Source organism: Drosophila yakuba, chromosome 3R (assembly GCF_016746365.2).
Source record: "Drosophila yakuba strain Tai18E2 chromosome 3R, Prin_Dyak_Tai18E2_2.1, whole genome shotgun sequence".
In the NCBI taxonomy this organism is placed as follows: Eukaryota; Metazoa; Arthropoda; class Insecta; order Diptera; family Drosophilidae; genus Drosophila; species Drosophila yakuba.
This window is the reverse complement of record NC_052530.2, coordinates 29320770-29338173: the sequence shown is the minus strand read 5'-3', so window position 1 is coordinate 29338173 and position 17404 is coordinate 29320770. Positions and strand designations below refer to the sequence as shown.

At 45.8% G+C, this 17404-nt stretch overlaps 3 protein-coding genes and 1 long non-coding RNA gene across 8 annotated transcripts in view; 2 read left to right on the top strand and 2 right to left on the bottom strand.

Annotated features, from left to right (window-relative positions):
• The window catches only part of LOC120320443, a 132050-nt gene that overhangs the window by 43354 nt on the left and 71292 nt on the right, over window positions 1–17404 (top strand). The gene's annotated exons all lie outside the window — the stretch shown is intronic.
• Window positions 10554–12018, top strand: LOC6538929 (serine protease 7). Its single transcript, XM_002099397.4, has 3 exons — window positions 10554–10668; window positions 10835–11288; window positions 11344–12018. Exons 1-3 carry the CDS (start codon window positions 10608–10610, stop codon window positions 11921–11923), a joined length of 1095 nt encoding a protein of 364 aa, XP_002099433.1. The 5' UTR covers window positions 10554–10607; the 3' UTR covers window positions 11924–12018.
• On the bottom strand, window positions 11971–12897 carry LOC120321989. Its single transcript, XR_005561733.2, has 2 exons — window positions 12197–12897; window positions 11971–12125 (listed from the first exon to the last, which is right to left on the bottom strand). It is a non-coding gene; the product is annotated as an uncharacterized LOC120321989 (long non-coding RNA).
• LOC6538928 (heterogeneous nuclear ribonucleoprotein 87F) lies at window positions 13850–15846 on the bottom strand. Of its 2 annotated transcripts, none has more exons than XM_015193636.2 (2): window positions 14710–15846; window positions 13850–14664 (listed from the first exon to the last, which is right to left on the bottom strand). In XM_015193636.2, the coding sequence occupies exons 1-2, from the start codon at window positions 15657–15659 to the stop codon at window positions 14097–14099; spliced, it is 1518 nt and encodes a 505-aa protein (XP_015049122.1). In that variant the 5' UTR covers window positions 15660–15846; the 3' UTR covers window positions 13850–14096. The 2 variants fall into 2 exon arrangements, with proteins under 2 accessions (XP_015049122.1, XP_002099432.1); XM_002099396.3 differs by having other exon boundaries at window positions 13850–14655.

Below are 17404 nucleotides of genomic sequence, written 5' to 3'. Positions count from 1 at the left end.
CGACCAACCTCATTATCCCATTGCCAACCGTTAAAAACCGAGTCGCAATTCGAAGTGATAAGAAAAGTGACTTTCTGTGCTTGGCACGGCTGTCGAATAGGAGAAACCCCGTGGTATCGTGCACTTAGAAAAAAGAAATAGAATGTGATTCGAGCGCATATTTGGCAGGCATAAAAGTAATTTTGATAGGGTTATTAGTGAGTAATGTCCGCTGGACATGAATAGAGTGTCTACTATATTCAACTATATTCAAGAATATGAAGAAAGTCATGCTTGTGGCTTTGAATAACTTGCTGATTTCTACAAACTTCAGAGTTACAAATTGTTCTCCAAGTGTGATGCATTTCTAGCTTAAGATTGCCAGCGCCTTTCAAGTTTGCCGCCCGCCAACTGAGGAGCGTTTGCGTTAATCGTAGTTTCGCTGCATCGCCGAGGCGATTGATGCAGTGTTCTTATCGGGTCTGTCGGTCCGCAGACCTTATCGACTTCTCGACTTCCTTCGAGGGCCCTGCTCTGAAAGGCCGGAAGTAATGAGTGCCGTGTGTTGTCGTCGCCGACGATTTGGTCTTATCAGTTTCACAATTGCACAGGGCTTTATCTGCAGCCAGCATAAAAAAGCCCGCTAAATGTGAGGGAGTTTCACTGTTTCACTGATTTTCAACCTTTTTTTCTCCAACCACAAAACCCTCAGCACTCAGCGCTCAACGCCCAACAATTAAAAATCATTTTTCATCTGCCGTTCACACAATTGCTAGTCAACTTTCCATTTTCCCCAGAGCACACGAGTCCATGGCCAAAATACAAAAAAAAAGTGGCAAACAAAGCCACACATCAACAGGCCGAAATAAAGGAGTCGGGGTTTTTTTTGGTACTCGTCCACTTTGTCATGCCGACAATTTGCTGCCAATATTTTGCGAGTTTTTTTCTGGTGCTGTGCGAATTACTCCGCTGGTTTGCCTTCAATTATGCAGCAATTGAAAAATTACTACGTGTACAACAATTTCGGTTTCAGTTCATTTTTTCGCACCTCGAAGTAGGGGGAGAAAATTGGAGTAAGGGAAAAAGGGTTGAGTTTTTAGGCTGGCAGACAACAGGTTTTAAATTTGTCACCGCAACGACAAACATGACAAACGCCAAATGAAGCGCAAATTTAATTACGCAATTTTATTGGATTAACAGGCGCAACCTGAAATGCGGATAAAAACAAATTTAAATATGCCGCACACACATGTGCCTCAGCCACGCCCATTCCCTGCCTTTTTTTGGTCCACCCCATTGGAGCTGTTGGCCCGGTCAAAAGCCGTCTAGTCGCGTAGGTGAGTCGTAAATTTACGCGCCATTGTTGGCAGATTTGACCCAACTCCCCAACTTGCCAACTCCCTAATTCCTTAACCCCTTGATGCCCCTGTTGTTGTGTTGACGCCAATGTTGGCCACCTCCCCCGCCCATGTGTGTTGTGTGTGTTATCTTCCTTTTTTGGCCTTTTCACTTATGCAAACGGAACATTTGAAAAATATGTTGGCAGGATAAACAGCAGGGCCACAAAGTGCAGCTGATGCCCCCAGACGAACTGGCCTCTCCAGACTCGCCAGCTTTCTGCCGCCCTGACGTTTTAATGAGCATGCAACGCTGCAACGTGCCCCTTTTCTACACAGAAAACAAATTGGATGTGGTTTTAAGAGCGAAGAAAATTCGGAATGGAAAGCACTGTCAAAGGTGTTGAAAAGTAAGCCACACAAAGGGAAGTCAGTACTCGAAAGTTAGGTAGTATTTGGGTAGAAAGTATATCAACTTGTTTCTCTCAGTGCACCACCCCACTTTTCACACCCACTTTTCGGCAGCCAGCATCCTTGTTAAATTCATTAGTAAAACGTTGCACCTTCAGCGTAATTTCCAGGCAGAGATAGAGGGTCCGGAGCACACGTCTGTTTCGCCTGATGTTGCCACACAGTACACAGTGCACACGAAATTAAAACCTACCCCACCACCCATGAGCAGCCACCCCCCTTCCCCTGCCCCAACCCCTTCACTCGCCTTTTGCCACCGAAATATCAGCCACAACAACAGCAACATCCACACCATGAACGAACAGACAACATGACATGATACCGATACTAAACTGACACTTTGACATGGACTTAACCCTAAAAACGCTTTGTTGGCTTTATTGGTGTCGGTTGCCCTCTGCTCTCTGGCCTCCCTTCCCCACTCCCCCCCCCCTCTCTGCCCCTGCAAATTTGGGGGCTTATTTGTGGGGGGCAGTGAGGTATCAAGGTATCCACTTGATTTTTGCACTAATTTACGTGGATTAAGCGCTCGACGTGAGTGTGTGACCTGGGTATTAAGCTTAAATACCTTTTAATTGACAATTTGTGTTTGGCCATTTGATGCCTGATTTCGTTTATTTATTGTGTGTGTGGGCGGGCTCATTAAGTGTATTTAAGCCGAAACAGTGAAGAGAACCCCAATTAATCTTCTGGCTACAAAATACATTATTAACTGTACTGTACAGTATTTTATTAAAGTTTTTTCAGGCTGCACCACCTTCGATTAAACTTTCTCATCTCGCTTCTCTATCCAATTAACCTTTGGTCAGAAGTTTTCCAATTCTTCGGATTAGTTTCCATCGAAAAAGGAGCACTTCAGCTGCAGGTGAAGCTCGTCCTCATTTGTATGCCACTAAACTGTGTGGAGAAACTTTCTCCGGGCATTAAGAATTGTGTGAAATCAAATGCCCCCTTCCTTGGACACAAATTCGATCCATCAGCTGGAAGTTGTTCGCTGGAAAGCTGAAAAGTCTCGCCACACAAGCGAAAAGTTGCACAAAAAATTGCTTAAATCAGCGTTTTTTTTGTCCTATGGTTTAGCTCACTTGGGGCGGAGGCGTGGGGGGCGTGGCCAGTCAGCCGCTTAAGCCGCCGCACGGTGCAGCATCATCGTCTAATTGAACCCAACAGATATTTTCAATTAGCAGCAAAACATTTGTGAGCTAAAAAAGTTTTATTTAATTTTTTCTCCTCCGGTTTTTTTTCGTTTTGCCTGCACCTTGAGCTCAAGGACTTGGGGAGTGGAGAAGGGTAGAAGGGGACGTGAATTCCTGCGGGGCAAACACGTCCTGGCGCCAATAAAAAAAGGCACCTTAGTGCTAAGAACTTTGGCCAGTGGCGGACAAACTTTTTAATGCCATTAAAGAAGGAAAAAACGGCGGCGCTACAAGACGTGAAAACTTTGCCACCGCCTAAAAGGTGAGAAGGAAAAAATTGCAAACCGGACTGCACAGGACAAAATTCGTTATTAAACAATCTAAACAAAATAATAATATTTTAAAAAAAATACAAATTCTTGAACTCGTAAACATATCGTAATCCTTCGACCAGCTTTTAAAGAGAAGTACTTATACCTAATTTGATACTAATATCTGAATGTCGAATGGTAAGTGCTAAAAAGGCAAGCGCCATTTAGACAGCGCCCATAAACAACGATGATCTTCTTGTTCGCATAAAATGTTCGTAACATTTTTGCAAGAGCCTCTTTATGCAAGTGCGTAAATTGAATTGATAAAAGCGGGCAGCACGAAATGCAAATGCGACCGACTGCATCGACTGCACCGAGTGCGACCGGAAATGACTACAAAATGTTGGAAATCTACAACTTGAGATAAGGCCACAGAGTTCAAACAAACTAATTCAAAAGTGCGTGTCCTGTGCGTTTGCGGATGTGGCACTGTTTTCGTCCTGTTTCTGCCCTGTGCGCCGCAAAAGTATGCAACACAAATCAGCGCATAATGGCTGCCATCCATGTCCACTTCCATGTCCACTGCGATGCCGATCCAGTGGCATATTCATGCCCATGGCCATGGCCTGTGTTTGCATTTGGCTGCAGAAACAGGAACAGTGGCGGAAGGATGTGCGGTAGCGGTGGACCTAGCAGGACCTCGACAGACCACGCATTTCAATAATTCTAATTAATTTATTAACGCTTATCAGCGGCGATAAATTTGCCATGGCAGCACTGTTTGCCCATGTGCCACGATGACGCTACCCTTTGCGGGATTAGGGCTAAAACTCTGTGCCAACTCTTTGCGGATGCTTTACTTCTGGGCCACAGGACAATCAGTTCCTGACTGACAAACTGGCTGACTGACTGAGGGAACGACTGGCTGTCCACCTCCCCGAAGAAAGGCCTTTGAAAGTGCCACTGAAGATGCACATGGAGCGATAAGTTAGCCCGGCCCAGATTCGCAGCCATAAATGGAATGAAAAACTTGGAAAAACCCAGTCATTGACATCTCTCGTAAATAAGCAGGACTCGCAGGATTCCCAAGACTAGGCGTTGATTTTAAAATGAGCCCATTGATAAGACCGAGCTGGCACAGAAGTTAAAGAAAATGCTGAGGTGGCCAAAAAGCAAGTGGAGCGTGTGTTCGATACCCAAGGGGTCGACTGCCCGATACTCAGCATACAAAGGGTTTTAACCATATGTATATTCCCTTATCAATCCTAGGATAGGTCATGTATTTAGTTCTATGATGTTTCATTTTTTATTTAGGGTCTACAACTAGGGTATTTTTTGTTACTTTGTCTTAAGAAAAGTAGCAAGCCCATAGCCCTGATTTTTACTAGGATATCCTTACCGCTCGTTTGCCTGCTCCTTTTTTATTGTAAGCCTCGAAACGACTTTTGTTTCTGTCGCCCGAGCGACTGAAAGTGTTAAAATTTATTGACGCATTTAGATCAAAACTAAAAATTGTCTCCCATTTGCCTTCTTCCACTGCGATGTGGCTCATTTGTACGGGCTTCTTTCTTTTCTGCTGACTCGACAGGATTGGGTTGGTCCTTTCTTTTGCCGCTGGCCCCCGAAGCCTGATTGTGGGTGTGTGAGTGTTGGTTGTGTTTTGTTTTAATGCCAGAGTTGCCTGGCCAATCTGCCACGCCCCCCGCCCAGCGCCCAGCATTCAGATTGCCTAGCCGGCGGGCAGAAGGGAAAATGCGAGAGATATACCTTAATGCATTTTACTCATATTGAAAAGCACTTAAACGGCGGGGGTTGCGAGAATATGAAAATCATAAAAACCTTTGGAAGGGGCGGGGCGTTGCGGGGCGGGATGTTGAACATTGTCTGAAGGTTGCTTATTTTATTATTATTTTACAGGGAATTATCTCATTTGAGTGGAGTTTGCCCCGTGCCCTACCCTGCTCTGCCATCCATCCATCCCGATATCCTGCCCGCAGTCTGCTGTGTAATGTGTGCGTAATAACATAATATCCTTAAGATATTTTAATATTGCCTGCCGCTGCATATTGAACTGCGGCGTCGTTCGCATCCAGGACTTTCCCCTCGTTTCCCCTGAAACTCGCATTTTCCTTCTTCTGCTCTCTGTCCTGGCCGCATTTCAACATATTTGGCTTTACTTTGGCTGCCGGCTTGTTTGCTGTTTGCTCCTCGCTTTTCTTGCTTCCTGCGATTTAACAATACCTTTGTGCATCGTAAAATAATTGCCGCAGGGGTTTGTAATCTTCTGGCTTTTGGGTGGCTTGCAATTTTTACATTTCGCCCAAATTTGGCTCACCATTTTTCGTGATTTCATTTTTTGGAGCAGCTAAAAGGTTTCCCAAACGCTGCCTTACGCAAGGGACATATTTATGGATGTTTGGCATTCTTGGCGATATGAACGACTTCATTAGGGAATTTTCATCGATTGCTTATCACGGAAAGGTGTGCTTTCCTTTAAACATTTTTACAGGAATGAAAGGAAGTTTCTTTAGCTTGTGAAGTTACTGAATAAATCAATGATATAATATTTATTTGAATTTATTCAGCACTTTCTTCGCTATTGCCTGTAAGCTAACTCCTGGCGTAATCCGTCTAAATCCCTCATATCATATCCACAACGAATAGCCATAAACGTAAGAGTCCTCGTTATCGGTTCTCACTTAATGTTATGAGAATATCCCCTTCACCCCATCAATCCATTATCCAATGTTTCTCCTGCCTCAGACTTCAGACTTGTGTGTTTATCAATAATGTGCTCCAAGGGCTTGGATCTCGGGTATGTTTCTGGTGTTTGGCTCATGATTGTTTTTAATAAGTCGCTGCCCTCTGCCCCCCCTCCCCCTGCCCCGCGCACTTCACCCCCATGTTCAGCAGGAGCGCTCGACATATGCGGCAACAATTTAACGTTGAGCTCATAAATAAAATCGCTGTCCCCTCGGCGACTTGACTCCATTTTCAGGGTTTCTTAGTCAAAGTGCGGTGACATTATTATTGGTAGAGAGTCGCCGAGTCGCTGGCAATTTGGGTATATATGTAAGTATAAGCATAAGTATAAATATATGAGTGTGTGCGGCACTCGAGTTATTGACAAGTTTATGTGCTTAATCCTTCCATAAAGCGCGCCATTAAAATGCCAACAAAAGGTACTTTATATGAAAATTTCCTAACCCCGCCCGTGGCGTCCACTTTTATCGTCAGCTAGCTCATCGTTCAAATTTCAATGAACGCGCCGAAATTTAAATGCTTCCTTGCACTGGAGAAAAAAAGTATTCATTCTAATTAATACACAGTAAAACTATATTGAATAAATAAAGTGTAATTAGGAAGTTGATGAGTGCGCAGAAATTACTTGCTGTGCCAGTTTGTATACTTTCTACTACTTTCAACTACTTTCTACTACTGTTTCCTAGATTTTTTCAGGTGTACTGCGAGATATGCGTATCTGCCTGAGCCTAAGACAATCGAATGTTGTGGGCGTGTCGAATGGCACACGAAGTCGAGGCAGCTGGTTGGACTGCCTAGACTGCCTAGAGTATCGGCACCATCCTAGTGCCCCCCATCCTCCAATGGGTATTGCCTGATATGCTCGGGTATTTTTATTGCCCGTGCCCCGCGCTCGCGATTCCGTATTTCGTATCCCGTATTCCGTATTCCGTGCATAATAGTGTAAAACTAGACATATATCTCCCGAGCGGCTATATATTTGCCCATGGCGAGCTGCTATTTGCGGCGAAACTCACGAATTCGTAATAAAAATGTTTCGCACTGCCAAACGTCGTGTGGCCAGAAGTGAGAATTTTTTTTGTTTTTGGGGAGCGAAATTGAAAACGGAATGGTTCCGAGCGGAAGGCGCACAAAGGCCTTGCAAATGAAAGACAGGCATTAATTTTTGAAAATTTTTATTTACCTCCCAAAATGAAGCGAGTGCTGCGGGGGCAGGAAGTGCCGCCGATTTAGGGGAAACAAGTTGAACTCATTTCACAAGTGTTTACAAAAAAATACATATATATTTTGCTTTGGATGAGTAATACACAGCTTTGTTTTTATCAGCAGGAAAGCCTTTAGGTTTGAAGTGAATTTCTGCATAAGTCACAAATTAGTCAGTACTAGAGATGAGATATCTCCCTGAAATAATCACGTCTCAGAACTACGTTTGAAGCCCCATCTCCATGTGTTTCCACATTCAATCTTCTCTCCCCCCAAAAAAAAGCTTGGTTTTGGGAAGAAAAATGATGGAGCCTCTTGCGGAGCACATTTAAACGATTTCACATTTCTTAATGATTCTGACAGCTGAATGATCTTTCATTCGGGTTGCCCAAATGTGGTTTTCGTATACTCCGTTCGCGCCTGTCAGCCCCAATTTGAGATTCTGAAATACTAAAAACACTGAAATGCTGAAATGGTAAAATTCGGCCGAATTTGTGCCTCAAGTGGCGTCGGTCTTTAGTTAATGTCAGTCAGAGAGCAGAGAGTCCAGATGTTGCTTAAGTTCGGTTTGCTTTTTCTGTGGGATTAATTAGGAACGGGCTCTTTGCCACTACGCACTATGTGCACTCGCACAACAAAAGACCTCATCAAAGGGGGCAACCTGATCGGGCTTTTTAATTTTAATTCCACGGCTAATACATCATCATCGTAACACAAGTCAATGCAGGCGGCCCACAAAGGTGGTGCGGTGCAGTGGCCAGTGGCTGAGTGGCTCAGTGGTTCAGTGGCTCAGTGGTGCGGTCGTGCGTGTGTGTGATAAGTCCTGGAAAGCGCCGGACTACACGTTCTAATTTTCACAACAGTTGGTAATGCACACAACCCTCAGGGCACCCCCTATTTTCGCCTTGATTTCCTCACATCCCAAAACGATAACTACACTGGGAGAAATGTACCAGATTCTGTGATTATTAGCGCATTTCAAAAGTATGCATCAATATTCTTTTTACATGGCTTCTTATTTTCTTATCACCTTATGAGAAGGGTTTTATATAACTACTTTTGTTTATTTTTAAATCACGAATGTGTGTATCTCTTAGCTCCAAGCTCTTAAATCGGACTGCACAGATATCGTATTTAAAATGTGAAAATTATTTTAAATTGTTAAGTGTAGGCTAGTGCGAAAATCAAGTCGAGGCCGCATCCCGAATCCGCGGCACATCCTGGTGGTGTTGTTTCGATTTCGTGTTGCCCTTGTTGGTGGTGGCAACGTCAAGGTGAAAGCCGCTTAAGGTGGATGTGGATGGGGTGAAGGACGAAGCGAGGACGAGGCAGGAGTCCATTGTTAGGACTCAACATGTGCGCGATTGGATTAAGTGGCGAGCGACTGCGATTCAAGGACAATCAATGGAACAGCACGAGAGTTTTGTGAGTCCTGGGAGTCCTGTGCCCGTGCCCGTACCCGTGCTTCGCCACCTTCTGTCCAAATCGAAGCTAGACCGCGTAACAGAAATCCATTAAGGTGACCGTTTTATTTGCTACATTAGCGATGGTCGGGGTGGCGACTTAAATGGATGCATTTAGCCATCTGGCTGCATTTCGCCAGTACAAGAGTGTTAATTGAGACTTCTTTTTATTGCTTTCGGAGTGGGTAGTCATGCGGAATGGTCAGAATGGCCAGCACACGCAGATAGTCCCATTTCCGAGTTCAAAAGCAAAGGTTCTGCATGCAAATGCCGAGTGAAAGGATGCCGTACAGGCTTCGGGCAGCTGCTACTACTTGGCGCTGAGGAACGCCCACGTGCCGTAGAAATGCTGTAGAAATGCCGGGAATGCTGTCCCGGAATTTCCAATCAATTTTAATTGGCACCCCATCGATGGATGACAGCGAGAAGAAATCCAAAATATTTGTGCATAATTTTAATTAGAACATTTTTCTATTTGCGCAATTTATCTTGTGAGCTTGTGCCGCCGGGACACTTCACTTAGGAACCGAACCGGTGGCAGACCAGCAGACGTTCAATGGGTGTCAGTGGCAGTGCAATAAATTATTTTAAACGAGCATATCGAAGATGTGTCGCCCTCTAAAATTCAACTCACACACATGTCGCCGTTTGGCTACAAATATTCCAAATATTTTTATGGCTAGATCCCTGGATCCCTGGATCCCTGAATCCCTGGAGCCGGGCGTAGGTATCGTCGTAGGGATTTATGTGCAATTGGGGGGGACTCGGAAATAGGAGATAAATCTGCTGCCCACTCAAGCGGCCAGCCAATCAAAGTTGCAGTCACTTAAATGCTCGCAGCGGGACGCTCTCTCTCTCTCTCTGTGTTTCTCCGCTGCCGGAAAACTCATTTAAGTTTTCCTCGGCCAGAGAGATAGGTGAAAAGGATAAGGTCGACTCCAAGGGATTGGCCAACTTTGGTCCGGCTTAATTGCCCAGTGTCCTTGCAGCGAAAGGGGCGCCTTAATTGCCTCAGCCTCTAATTCCGATTCTGACTCCGATTCTGCCTTTTGACTCCAGTGCTTAATTGCCATTCAGTCCTTTTTAATGGACTCCACTGTACGGGGACACTGGCCCATGTTCATTAATGACCACCACGGCTAGATTTCCGCTCACCTCCTTTCGTAACTTTTGCGAAAACCCTGTCGATACCAGATACCAGATAGACTTACAAATGCCAGCATTTTAATGGCAGCATTTTTGACTTATCTCTCCATCTGGGCATCCTGCATGTCCTGCGTGGTCCTGTGTGTCCTTCGTGCCCCTTTGGGGCACTCTCAGCTCGTTTGTGTTGCATAAATTTGGCCAAATTGTTTTGCTACCGTCCGATAAGACGCCGTCGATGGCATGACAATTAGCCCGAAACTACATTTAAAATATTACTTGTGGTCCTCCGAGTCTCTGCTCCTGTGTCCTGTATCTGGTATCCTGTAGCCCCTCTCGTCCTTTGCCAGCATTAATTGTTTCTTGGGGTCGTCTGTCGAAAGTGCAAACACAATCGGATTGCTGATATCCCGAATATTGACTATTCGTCGAGAATGACAACGAGTCAGTGGTTCATTTCGGGGCATACATGTTGATTTCGAAACTATATTCAAGCAAGTATTAACATTGTTTTGTATCTTGTGTTGGTTCTAAGAATTTTTTGCTTGCTTTATTTATTTGGGGTTTTTCATTAACATTGTTTTGTATCTTGTGTTGGTTCTAAGAATTTTTTGCTTGCTTTATTTATTTGGGGTTTTTCACTTTGGCAGTAAACTCGCATATATTTTGTATGGTCTGATCTTTAACTTTTTGAAATGATAACAGCAAGTAATCGCACTTTTGGCAGAGAAAGACTGGCATATTTTTCGTGTCCATCGAACAGATCGCAGTCGATGCTTACGGAGTTCAGTCGCAATCGCAATGAAGGTGATCGCAGCGATTTTGCTCTGTATTTTGATTAACCGCACGGCCGGTACACAGTGTAAGTGCACAAAGTGGAAATTCCACCGAACATTGTGTTTTTTATAAATAAATAATTCGGAATAAACACCGAAATAAATAAATAATTCGGAATAAACACCGAAATCAGTAGACAACTCAATGGACGAATAATAGAACTCGGTTTACATATTTATGGTGGTTTGCAGACCCAGAATGTCGGAATCCCAACCAGCGACGTGGATGGTGTGTGTCCATTAACTTGTGCGTGCCCCTGTATTCTGTAATATCGAAGAGTGTAATTACAAACTCTGAGAATCAGTTCATCCGAGAGTCCCGTTGCGCATCAGACCACAGCGACCCGCCAGTCGTCTGCTGCACTGCGGATAAGGACTACGACAGGAGGCGTGGTGAAATACTTCCGAGAGATGCTAGATTGCTTCCCGATCGGTCCATCTGTGGTGGCGACGTAGTGCACGCGCAGATCATAGGTGGCAAGGAAGCTGTCCTCACGGAATTCGCTTGGATGGCGCTACTAGAGTACCAACCAGCGAATGGATTGCAATTGCAAACGGTCTGCGCGGGATCACTGATCAATCACCGATATGTTCTAACAGCAGCTCACTGCCTTTCGGCAAAAACCATGTACCGATACGGCAACCTGTAAGCACTCCAATATCATTTGCTTTCGTTTTATGATTAACGATTATCTTCTCAGAGTCTCTGTAAGATTAGGCGAGCACGACACTAGCACCGCGGTGGATTGCCAAAATGGAATATGCCTATCGAGCGTTGTGCACATCCCGGTCGAGAACTTCCACATGCATGAGAGCTACGGAACCCGTAGCCACTGGTACGACATTGGTATGATCCGTTTGGCGAGAGATGCTCCCTATTCGCCCAGCATTCGACCTGTTTGCTTGCCCTCGACTGTGGGTGTGCGGCAATGGCAACCCGGCCAGTCGTTTACCGTGGCAGGATGGGGTGAGACCAACAGCAGTTTGAGTAGTCCTGTCAAGTTGAAAGCACAGGTCACCTACGTGGAGCCTGATAGGTGTGCTCACTCGTACGCCAATTATAATCCACTGGGCAACTCCCACCTGTGCGCCAGTGGTTATGGGCACAGCGACAGCTGCGAAGGTGACTCCGGCGGACCACTGATGGCATTCCATGAGGGCGTCTGGGTCCTTGGGGGCATTGTGTCCTTTGGCATTAGTTGCGCCTCTCTCTACTATCCTGGTGTCTACACAAATGTTATTTTCTACGAAAGTTGGATCCATGATACTATGCGACCATAAATCATATGGTCATATGTACATATATGTTTAATCACTTCTCTTATCAATAAAGGTTGGAAAATATTGTTTGCGTTGTACCAACAATTCTGATTAAATAAGCATTTAATATACATATTATCTTCTTGAGTGCCCAGCACTGAGTTCCAACATTTTCTTCGCTCATTTCAACCTGCCACTTGAGGCAGCCTCCGCTCATGGTGCACTTACATTTAATGAAAAAAAAGGAGCATTATTATTAAATTATACCCCGGAAAAAAAAAACCCCTCTCTCACCTCTGCGCTGCTGCCATTCGAGAGCATGACATAAACATAAACTTTGCGCCTTTTGTGTGAGCGAGTCCTGCGGGTGTTCCGTTCCTTGTGTATGTATATATACTTATCCTGATCCCGGCCGGCGGCTGGCAGCAACAACAACAAGAGCGGCAACAAACACCTTTAATATTTTCATTATGAAGTCATTCAGCGCGATTATTAACGCGTGACCCCCAAGGCGATGCACAGCAGCCAGAGCGAACGGTCAAAAGCGGACCAAAGTTCAGGTCCACCCTAATGGACAACAGCAGCAAAGCTGGCGAACAGTTTTCAGTGCACTTACAGAAAATGTTTCTATTGCTGTCAAGTTTGAAGCGATAAGACATGGAAATTATATCAGTCGCTGCTTTTGGGATGTTCTCGTTTTAAAATTTTGATTTCTTGGCTCTTTGAGAAATAATCTTTTGCTAAGGCTACACTGTTCAGACTGTGATTTAAAACGATTTTCTCTCAGTGTGCTACAGCGCTGAGGTAAATTACAATTTTTGCTTATAAGTGGCAGCCGCTGGGCAAGTGCAGCTGTACCTAATAATCATAATAATTGCGCCATGGGCGTCGACAGCGTCGTCAACTTTTCCAGACGCCAACGCCGCCCCCATTTTCCGCGCCCATCTCCGGCAACAACAATTGCTTATAAAGTGCGTGTGACACATTAACGGGAAAAGTCCGGCGCGAAAAGCGGGAAAGCCTTGCAGACAGGGGAAAAAAGGCAAATAAAACTCGCGGCCAGTGGGCGAACTTCAAAAGAAATAAAAGGAGAGGAGAAAATAAAAGAAAAGAAAAGTCCTTTAATGCCGTGAATTTTCCGCGGGATTTCTATAAAGTGCAGCGGGGCGGTGGGGATGGGAATGGGGAAATTAGATGGGGGGTCACTGCGGTTTCAGCCGCGCAAATTGAAAAAATGTTCGTGCGTAAATTGGCTTTTGGGCCGGGGATGTTCTCCATATCGGCCAGGTCACCTCACATCCGCAGTGCTTTCCACTTTTTCAAATTGAATTTCGTTTCGAGAGCTCCTGAGCGGGCCAAGCGGAAAGTGAAAGTGGAAAGCGTGGAAAAGCGGGGAAAAGCAAAGGAAAAGCGAGGAAAAGCCGGGAAAACCGGCAGCAAATTAAAAAGAAATTAAGCCAATTTGCCTGTACAAGCCAGGATGTGCGGCTCAATTTCAGGAGCGGTGGCCAAAAGTGGCCGCGACTTGTTGTGGCTCGTAAATCTTGGCCCATAAATACCAGGGCCTTCTGCTGCTTTTCGCCTCACTTGCCAAACGTCTTTATTCCGGCGTAAAATTCTTTAATCTTGTTCAATTCAATTAGTTCAAGTTGACTAGTTAATGCCGCTCCAAGTGTCCGCGAATGTCCTTTTCGTCCGCCGGAGGTGAGCTATCTTCCTGCCCCGACTTTGTCACCGAGCATTAACTTTTGCAATTTATGGGTACTCCAAGCAGAATGGCTGGCGTCCTGATGTTTATGGTTATCCGGGGCTGATCAGGCTCTAATTAGGGAAATAACCTTTTCCACTTTCTGGAGTAGAAATAAATTAGGCATAGTGATTTGTATAATGTACCTCCTCAGACTAGAACTGATTTAGAAGTTTTTGCATACCTCGTACCTCGTAAACTGCTTTTGTATATGTTCGGTCAATGATTTATTTATTTCTTCGCCTAATCACGGAATTTAACAAAAGCGTAAGAAATAAGCCAATGAATTACACAATGTGAATTTGGAATACGTTTAAAATGGCAAGGCGACTGCCGTCTTGATTCCCGAGGACGAAGTGTACGAACATCAGAGGATACAAATCTAATAATATAATATAAGAGATCTGTGAAAAGTTTATTGAAAGATCTCGCCACGCTGAACCCGATTCAGTTGTCGCCCACAACTGGCTCATGATCACTTGGCACTCCTGTCGATCCAGCGAAGGGAGAAGAGGCACTCAAGGCATCGGCTATGGCCTCCAAGTCCTGGCGTGGCGAGGATACGGGCGTGGAGCTATCGTCGCGGGGCTTGGCCTTTCCGAAGATCAGAGCAGCCTGCTTGGTCTCCGCCAGCGAGTTTATGGGTGCAGTCACTGTCCTTGGCTTCAGCACCAGCTTGGGTCGATCATCATCGTCGAGTACACCGAACTGATTGCTCGAAGTGGGACCGGTACCAGATGATCCCGATTCGGATACTCCGTGGACAGGATTACTGTTGTCCGCGCCAAAGTTGCCGTTCCCATTGCCATTGTAGCTGCCAGAATTGCCAGCGTTGTTGGGATTATAGTGTCCTCTGCGATCGCGGTTGCGATTTTGCACAAAATTGGTATAGTTGCCATTTCCATTTATGCCCCCGAATCCACCGCCTCCATTTCCATTGAAGTTCCGCTGCGGATTCCCGCCCCTAACCACTCCACCCCCTCCTCCGCCCCCGCTGTTCAAGGAGCTGGAATTGCTAGTCAAGTTGATTTAAGTGCTCGATTGTCACTCCATTTCTTACCGATTGAAGTTGTAGTTGCGATTGCGCTGGTATCCTCCACTGCTCGACGAATGATGATCCTCGCGGTCATCGTAGTGACGTGGAGCTCCTCCTTGGTAGCGATTGCCATTACCATTACCATTCCCATGGCCGTTGCCCATTCCGCCACTGCGATCACCTGCACCACCACGGCTATTGAAACCACCGCGAGTGGTGCGGTTGTAGTTGATGGACGTGGTGCTTTGGGTGGGGCTGCTGTTGGACATATGGTGGTTGCTGCTGCTGCGCGCTTCCCTCCGGCGACACTGATGGGATCCCACACTGTCGTCCCGCCGATAGTTGCGCCTTTGGTAGTAGGGATTGCTACCGTTTCCACCACCGGCGCCGCCACCTCTTCCGCCGCCACCACCTCTCTCATGACCGCCCAGACTTTGGGAGCCACCGACTGGAGGAGCGCCGCCAGCTCCGCTGGAACCGGGCGTCTGCCGGCGATGGTCGGCTATATCGATGCGCAGGGGGGCCGAAAAGTTGTCCAGCTTGATGCGGCCGTTGCAGGAGAGAGCCCTCTTCAGTTGGGCCAAGGTCTCGAACTCCACGTAGCCGTAGCCCTTGAACTCATCGGTCTCACGGTCCTTGATCAGGCGCACATTCTTCACCTCGAAGTCCGAAAAGATCTTCATCACATCGCCCTGGACGAGACCCTTGGGCAGGTTGCCCACATAGGCGATGAACGGTGGTTCCGTGGGCACCTGACGCTGCCTATCGCGATCCCTGTCACGATTGCGATAGTCGCGGAAATTGCCGCGATTGTCCCGATTGTCACGATTGTCACGATTGTCACGATTGTCGCGATTGTCGCGATTCTCCCGATTGTCACGATTGTCCCGAGTATAGTCTCGGTTATCGCGATTGTAATTGCTAGTGTGGTCGCGGCTGAACTCTCGGTCCCGCTGGCTGGAGCGATTGGCCATGTTCTTTAGTCCTAGTCCCGATCCTACAAAAATATATGTACCTAGCCGTGTAGCCACGCAAACCTCTAACCACGGACACACGGAACACCAAACGCTGAAAGAAAAGTCTGGAGCTCGATATTCCAGACGCTGTTGATAAGTCTACGCGAGACAAGGGACTGGATTTGGAGTTACAGGGCTGCTTTAGATTTCTGACAACCCGGTGACACTAATTTCAACTCCACTCGATTGAATTCTGTTCAAATATATATGAAGTTGCACGAATTTAATTATAAGTAAATTCGCATTAAAAGTGTATACAATGTATACAACTTGTTTGAAACTGCGCAAAATGGCAGAGATCTGTTTACAGCCCAGCTTGAATAAAATCTGCTGCATGCGGAGCACAGAGCTCCGAGTTAAGGTAAACCATAAATGATTAATTACGGCGCCAGGCTCCAGACCCATTCCCCTTTTTTCGCAAAACATGTGTAAGCAGCAGCTCCATCTTCTGCGCCAGTTTGTGTTTGTTTTATGGATAATGCCAACAAAAGCAGCAACAGCCAGTACATGAAAAAGTCAACAGAAAATAGTGCAGCAGCAGCAGCAACAGCAGCAACAGCAGCAACAGCAGCAACAGCAGCAACAGCAGCAACAGCAGCAACAGCAGCAACAGCAGCAACATGATGCAGCAGCAGAGAAGCGCTTTCTGTTTGCCCCGCGAACTCATGACTCATTTTTGTACATTTGTCAAAATGTGTGCCATACATCATTTTAAACAGTGCCGCCTGGGGGGAGGGCTAAAGGTTGCGCAGAGTGAGGGATCACTGTATTTTAGCCACAGCCCGGCTTTCAGTGAAAGCTCTGTCTCTTTCCACTTTTCCGAGCCATCTCTCCCCTCTCTCTCTCTCTCTCTCTCTTCCACTCTATTCAGGAAAACCTTGTCCCAGTGTTTCGAAAGACTCAACGCATGGAGTCCAAGATAAATCGCCAGCAACACGGAATTAAAAACTGATGTAGCGATTAATTTATCACTTGCAGGCAGTGCACTGAGAACACTCTATAGCACTATTTATACCCTAGTTAGGCATTGAGTACTAATAATTAATATAAAGGAAAGCATTGTTCATAAACTATCTTCTGTTTTCATGGACTTGTAGTTCCTTTTAAGGAAGTTTTTCAAATGGTTTTCTTTCATTTCAATTCAATAGAATCGCCATATCAAACGCAGTTTTATAAGTGCACAGGGATTTATTTTAAGGTTATGCTATGCATTTCTCGCAGTGCATCTGGAAGAAGAGTCGCAGCTTCTGGCAATATTTAACTAACAAGTTGCAGTGAGCAAGTGGAGACGTTTGAATGGTTCTATCCGAATGGAATCGAAGTGCACGGAGTTGGGCAGTAAATAAATTACGAGCGGCAAATAAACGCGCTTCATTGCACCATCGATGGACAGTATAGCCTTTGCTGGAGAGGTGGAAAATGGGGGGCGTGGCAAATGCAGGGAGCCAAGGGAGCCAAAGGGAGATGTATGAACAAACAGAGACAAACAGAGACAAGCAAACGGAAACGGAAACGCTTTCAGCTGTCGAATTTGTATGAGTGTATGAAAGTGGCCAGTCTCCAGTTCGCAGCGAATCGAGAGCTTTTGTTGTAAGCGCTCCATCATTTGATTGTTGCAACTGCGAAGGACTCGGGGCGAGGCTGGCTCATCGATCAGAATTAATAAAGATTTGGTCCTCGGTGATTGACTGACTGACCCACCT

Bases quoted from the DNA above. Each gene is read 5' to 3' on its own strand.
- LOC6538928 (XM_015193636.2), bottom strand. From the start codon at position 15,659: ATGGCCAATCGCTCCAGCCAGCGGGACCGAGAGTTCAGCCGCGACCAC. The intron at 14,665-14,709 runs GTAAGAAATGGA...CAACTTGACTAG, and splicing joins CGCAACTACAACTTCAATCG to CAATTCCAGCTCCTTGAACA.
- LOC6538929 (XM_002099397.4), top strand. From the start codon at position 10,608: ATGAAGGTGATCGCAGCGATTTTGCTCTGTATTTTGATTAACCGCACG. The intron at 10,669-10,834 runs GTAAGTGCACAA...GGTGGTTTGCAG, and splicing joins CCGCACGGCCGGTACACAGT to ACCCAGAATGTCGGAATCCC. The intron at 11,289-11,343 runs GTAAGCACTCCA...TTATCTTCTCAG, and splicing joins ATGTACCGATACGGCAACCT to AGTCTCTGTAAGATTAGGCG.